The sequence below is a fragment of the Myotis nattereri genome (genome assembly GCF_964212035.1).
Source record: "Myotis nattereri genome assembly, chromosome: 18".
Classification (NCBI taxonomy): Eukaryota; Metazoa; Chordata; class Mammalia; order Chiroptera; family Vespertilionidae; genus Myotis; species Myotis nattereri.
Genome location: NC_138093.1, coordinates 29,697,367 through 29,703,653, shown reverse-complemented (window position 1 = coordinate 29,703,653; position 6,287 = coordinate 29,697,367). Strand labels below are relative to the sequence as shown.

The window sequence follows — 6,287 nt, the reverse complement described above, 5'->3', positions numbered from 1 at the left end:
TTGTGGTGCATACTAAAGGATTCAGGGGTGCAGTGTCATGCTGTCTGGGATTTATTTGAACATACTTCACAAAAAAGAAAGCAAATATGGTAAAATGTTAATAACTATTAAACCCTAGTGATGGGAATATGAGCGCTCCTTACACTTTCCCTCTATTTTGCTGTTTGAAATGTTCACAACAAAAACCCAAAGTGAAATAAAATGTAACCGCTGAGTGGCCCAGCCCCACTGGCTCCCTCTAGTGGCCAGTGGTGGGGAGTTGCATGCAAACAGATAGTCCTGGAAGTCTGAGCATCCCCGATCCCAACCCCTTTAACAGCCCACAGCTGCCATCACACACTCACTAGGAGCCTCTCCATCTGTTTTGTTCTTTTATATGTTTCAGAGTTTTTAAACTAGAAGTTGAGGCGGACATCATCACTCCCTTTAACAACCTGAATCTCACAGATTTGATTCCCGATTGAGATTCGCTGCAGCAGGACAGCCTGAGGCTGGTGGGTTCCGTCTGTTTTACTGAGGTGGACGGGGAAGGATTCATGGATGGTCAGTCACCTCAACTTAAAAAGCAACACAACACTGAGAGCTTCGGGTCTCCCTTTCTTTTGGGGAGAATAGGCCCATGTGGAGGGAGTGGGAGGAAGGAGGAAACATTAGACATTCTCTTAACTGGCCTCCTCTGGACCCGCACCGGTGGGCCCTGTCACTCCATTTCCTCCTGCTGGCCCACATCCAGGGCACCCAGAAAGGTCCAGGCTGGTAGATCCTCTTCTAATTCTCTTCCACAACTTCTGCCCCTACCAACTGAGTTACCTGCTTACCACGGTTCTCTTCTGTTTTTTCCAAAGCTTGTTTGGGCCAGTTCTTACTGTTATAATTAAAGACACACAACCCAATGCAACTTACGTGTAGCACTCCCATCAGACAACCCACACGTGTTCTCACACACACAAAAGTGAACACAGCTGGGACCTACATTAAAAATTGGGCAGTTAAATGAGCCATAGTTTGTCTTAAAATAGCTAAGACGTTTAAGATGTATATTTTCATTGAAGTCATTCTTAACTTTTACCAAGTATGTGAACGAGAAAATCAACTCCATCTTGACAGTGTTGGGTGAGAGGTTTTTCACCATCCTATGATTCTCTGACCAGATTTGAGTGAAAATAAGTTTTTTTCCACTGAGCTTTGTGAGGGAATATGTGGATTTTTCCCTGCTGACTTATCTTCCCCTGGCATTTTATTTACATTGAGATTCACCTGCATAGGGCCCTTGGTGGTCCGGAGCTGCCTCTTGCTTCAACAGTGTTTGGATGGAACAGCCCCAGGGACGCCCCTTCTCCCAGCCTCTGGCCACCCCCCAGCGTCTCATCCAGTCACCACCTCCAGCACCACCCCTGGGACCAGCCAACACACCGGGTTTTTTCTACCTTAACCCCTTATGCCAAACAACCACGAGCTCCCAAATTCATCAGAATTTTTCCACCCAGGTGGAGGCTGCCGTCCACCGCCTGGCCCCCCTACCCCCTGCCACTGTGGCCGCCCACACCTACCTCTCTCTGGGCGAGATGGCGGAGAAGCTCGAGGGCACTGAGCTGTCTGGTAAAGTTGCAAACCCAGTGCGGTGGCCGCACTCTCCCCCAGGACGTGCTGAGGCCTCCCCAGATGAGTGGGCAGAGCTTGGGGCGCCAGGGAGGCCGCCCGGGCCTTGGGGAGGAACCTGACCAGGCCCTGGTGGACCTGCAGGCCCTGGTTCTGCCCCTGCAGACACTCAGCTCTGATTCCTGCAGAGCCACTTCCGGGTGAGGAGGGGAAGCTCATCAGGAAGATGGGCCACACCTGGCTCCCTCTGCAGGCTGCGGCCCCAGGCCGGGCGGGCGAGTGGCTCTAGGAAAGGCTCAGCCTCCAGCACCACTAGGAGCCTGTGGAGCCCCAAGGTCTTTGGGGGGCCCCTCTGCCTCCCCTGGTGCCTGAGCCTCTCCCCAAAACCCCAGCCATTCCTTTAACTGCCCTGAAGCCCTCTCCCTGGCATTGGACCAAATGGAACAATAAAGCTTTTTTGCAGCAAAAGAAAAGATTCACTTACATTTTCTCTCTCTCTTTTTTTTAAGAAATCTTTCATTTATTTATTTTTGTTGTTGTTAATCCTCACCAGAGGATATTTTTCCATTCATTTTTAGTAAGAGTGGAAGGGACTGGGAGGGAGGGAGAGAGAGAGAGAGAGAGAGAGAGAGAGAGAGAGAGAGAGAGAGAGAGAGATTGGTTCCTGCACACACACACACACACACACACACAGCCCAGAGTGTGTGGGGACTCACTATGGGTGATCCCCGCACTGGAGACTCCACATGCCCATCATCAAGCTCTGACCCGTAGAGAGGCTCTCCTGCAGCATTTCAGGTGCCTCGAGGTCACTGAGGGGTGTGGGCTCTGGGGGAGGCCGAAGGGCAGGCGTGGCCAGACTCAGAAGGGGCCCTGGTGTCAGAGACCCGGACTCTCTATTGTTTTTGTGATTAATCACTATGCTTTAATTATGTTCAGTTTATAACAATGGAAATACATCCTGCATATCAGATATTTACATTACGATTCATAACAGTAGCAAAACTACAGTGATGAAGTAGCAACGAAAATAATTTTATGGTTGGGGGTCACCACAACATGAGGCACTGTATTAAAGGGTCGCGGCATTAGGAAGGCTGAGAACCACTGCTCTAGGAGGAGCTGCTGGGGACTGGCCACCTCCCAGGAGATGACACCCTGGGGTGGGGTGACGGCAGCCCACCTCTGCCCCAGCTCTTTTCTTGGAGAGCAGCTTAGCCCCCCAGGCCAAGGCCAAGGTAAGACAGAAGCCAGACCACAGGCAGGTGCAGACATAGTCCTCGGGCCTGTCCCATCATAGCCCAGGACTCAAGGACTCAGGGACAGAGACTGTGTATAGGGACAACCTCACCACCCGCAGGGATCCGTTTAAGGTGGAAGAGGCGTGGCCTTCTCTGAGCCCCGGTGTCCTCACTCAGAAGTCAGGAGAGTGGACCCGGTGACCTCTGTGGCCGCTTCCCGCTCTGCTCGCCCACGAGGCTGGGACCCACCTGCAGTGGCGGACCCGCCAGTCACCAGCAGGGAATGGACACCACCCAACAGGCCCTGCGTCGTTACCCAGGGAGATGGGGTGAAGGGACAACCCTGGAGTTGGGGTGAGGACTCAGGTGTTGGCAAAAAGTCAGGACAATTCTTCCTTTTCCGGAGAGAAGCAGAAGGTGGGGCCCTGGTCTGTCTGCCGAGACCCAGGGGACCGAGGGGGCCGAGCAGCAGCTCCAAGCCCTGACCCTGGGCGGGCTGGGTAGGCAAGGGGCTTGCTCCATCTCACAGGGGTGCCTTGGGATGGGGCCGCCCGTGGCCGCGTGGCAGGAGGTTCCAGGACCTGGGATGGTCACAGGCCTTTCACACCCTCCCACAGGTAGCTTTGCCCCTGGGCAGGAGCAGGGGGTCAGTCCTCCTGGGGCGCCCTGAACTCGGGCATGCTCCAGGTCCGGGGCGGGGGCCGTGCATCGCGCTCCACGTCCTCCGAGATGGTGGGGATGTCGCTGGCGAAGGGAGCGATGCGCGCGCGGGTCTTGAAGGTGGCCAGCGCCAGGCCGCGGGGCCGCAGGCTCCACTGCTGGGTCAGCCTGCGGGCCTCCTCCTCCTGCTTCGTCCTCTCCAGCACCTCCCGCAGCACCGAGAGAAAGAGCCGAGACACCTCCTGCACCTCGGGCTCCTGCTCCGCCAGCAGCTGCCGGAACCTGCAGGGAGGGGCGGTCACCTGGTGGTGGCACCTGGCCTCAGGGGCTTCCGTGTGCACCCCAAGGTCAAGTCCCAAGTCCCCCACCTCCTTGTTGCCCCAGCCCATCCCTAGTTCGAATCCCAGCTCTGCCACTTGTGGCCTCCATGAGCCTCAGCTTCCGCGTCTGTAAAGTGGGGTCACAGCCACCTTTTTGGGGTGTAATGAGCTAACATGGAAAACCCTGGCACTGGCCCCGGTGATCCGCGTCGGTGTGGTGCGGGGAGCCCACTGCTTTCACCTCCCAGGACATGAGGCTTCCGGCTCACCCCTCCCTCCATTCTCCACTCTCCGCCCACTGGCCAGAGCGGTCTCTCTGAAGTGTGTGTCCGGTTCGGCCACTGCCCTGAGGTTTTCCTCCCGCCGCTCCCATGGCTGTTTGCTCATGCACACCAGGTCCCCCACTCTGTCCTCGTCTGTGCTCCAGCCGGGAGTCTCACAGGTGCCCCCAGCCCCGGGTTCTCTGGCTCCTGCTGGTTCCTCTGCCTAAAGGGTCTCTGCTGGGTCTCAAGAACGAATGGTAGTTACACGTCGTTTACTACATGGGTTCTTCCACCGTATGAGTCAGGACTGCTCCAAGCTCTCAGCAGGGACGGGAGGCAGCCAATGTGACAGGACCATCACCATAGGTATGCCCCCAGGCTCCCGTCATGTATGAGGTGTGCTTTGCCAGGTTAGATTCCCTCATCAGCACCAGCCCCCCAAGACTGACCCCTACCCCTGTCCCCAGGGTGCTCCTGGAAATAGATACATTTGGGGGAGGGGGCCCCCATGGTACAGAAAAGTGGAGAGGTTAAGGTTCTCAGCCTGGAGGAAGAAGTGGGAGGGAGTTACAAAGACAACAAAATCCAGAGGGCGTGTAGACAGAACTGGAGAAGAGTTTTTAAGGGGCATTTCAGGGAAAAGGATGTACAATAGATACACTCGTTAAAGATGGGTGAGAGAAGCCCGGCCAGTGCGGCTCAGTGGTTGAGCGTTGACCTATGAACCAGGAGGTCATGGTTCGATTCCCAGTCAGGGCACATGCCCAGGTTGCAGGCTCGATCCCAGTGTGGAGCGTGCAGGAGGCAGCCGATCAATGATTCTCTCTCATCATTGATGTTTCTCTCTCTCCCTTTCCCTTCCTCTCTGAAACCAATAAGAAAAATAATATATAAAAAAAAAAGATGGGTGAGAGGAGATTCTGGGGATCTAAGGGGGGGATTTTAAGATGTTTTATGTGGATCTGTATCTCTTTACTAGTATTTGAGAAATGCAGATAAAGAAACCGAGTTACTTTTGAAATGGGACTAATGCTTCTTTGACTTCAACAGGAATCCATCTGATGCTGGACTATGTAGGTCATGGTTTTGTTAAGGTTACACTTATATTCAGGAATATTGTTGTACCCAAGCTCTTAATGTTCCGTGCCCTAGGGCTCTGCAACCCCTTATACACACACACACACACACACACACACACACACACACACCCCTTAGGCACGCTAGTTTGAAATAGGATAACTGTTATTTGGGAAAACCTCTGTAAGAAGGTAGAGTGGAATATGAACTAATGGAGAAGGACCCAGCTTGTTAAAATCCAGAATAATGACCACCAGGACAGGGAGATCAGAAAGTTAAAGGCCTGGGGTTCTCTCCTATCAAAGCCTGGACCCATGAGCCTGGACCCAGGAGCCACCCTGCCTCCCTCTGAGCCCCTAGCACGGCCTGATGTTCCAGGGCCTCTTCCAGATTCCTCCTCCTGCCTTGCTCCTTCTAACAGACGATGGGTCATCCAGGCCCCCAGGCCCCAGTCCTGGTAACCCCAGGCCCTGCCACTGCAGCCACCCTCCCTGGAGCCTGCAGCCCAACAGCTGGGCCCCGTGCCAGGGCCAGGGTTACCTGAGGATGGCGGGCCCACAGCAGGACGGGGGGATCTTGGCGCAGACATCCTCTAGCTGCAGCCGCTCACCAGGGCTGAGGTCGTAGGTGGCCCGGGGCGGGCTGGCCAGCCAGCTGTAGTCCACTCCGGTGCAGATCTTCCTGCCCGCACTGCTGCGCTCCCGCTGCTGCCTCTCGGCCTCGCGCATCTGCCCCGCCAGCTCCATCATGAGTGTCTCCAGCACCATCTCAGCCGGGCTCCGGGACGACAGCCGGGGCAGGGCCTCGTTCCACCGGAGCCACGGGATGAGGGACATGGCCCCCTGGCCCTGCTGAGACAGGGCAGAGTGCCTGTGTCTTCCTTGGGCCCCTCTGCCGGTTAGGGTGGGAAGAGCAAGGAGGAGGGAGGAGAGCTGGGATCCCAGTAAGAAGATCTGCTCCGTCCTCACAGCTGGGTGGCCTCGAGTAAGTCGCTTAACCCCTCTGAGCAATCATTTCTAATTCTGTAAGACAAGCTGGGGCTGTTGTGAGCTCCGATTGTGAATAAACGTGGCATGTTCTAAGCACCCCATAAAAGTGAGATACATCCATGATTATAGTAATCCCTA

The 6,287-nt window shown here is 55.1% G+C and overlaps 1 protein-coding gene across 1 annotated transcript; it reads right to left on the bottom strand.

The window, feature by feature from the left end:
* Positions 1 to 2,506: 2,506 nt before the first annotated feature.
* RD3 (RD3 regulator of GUCY2D) lies at positions 2,507 to 6,005 on the bottom strand. The gene is made up of 2 exons (XM_081113343.1): positions 5,701 to 6,005; positions 2,507 to 3,782 (listed from the first exon to the last, which is right to left on the bottom strand). Exons 1-2 carry the CDS (start codon positions 5,994 to 5,996, stop codon positions 3,488 to 3,490), a joined length of 591 nt encoding a protein of 196 aa, XP_080969469.1. The 5' UTR covers positions 5,997 to 6,005; the 3' UTR covers positions 2,507 to 3,487.
* Positions 6,006 to 6,287: the final 282 nt, after the last annotated feature.

Bases quoted from the DNA above. Each gene is read 5' to 3' on its own strand.
- RD3 (XM_081113343.1), bottom strand. From the start codon at position 5,996: ATGTCCCTCATCCCGTGGCTCCGGTGGAACGAGGCCCTGCCCCGGCTG. The intron at 3,783-5,700 runs GTAACCCTGGCC...CCCTCCCTGCAG, and splicing joins TGTGGGCCCGCCATCCTCAG to GTTCCGGCAGCTGCTGGCGG.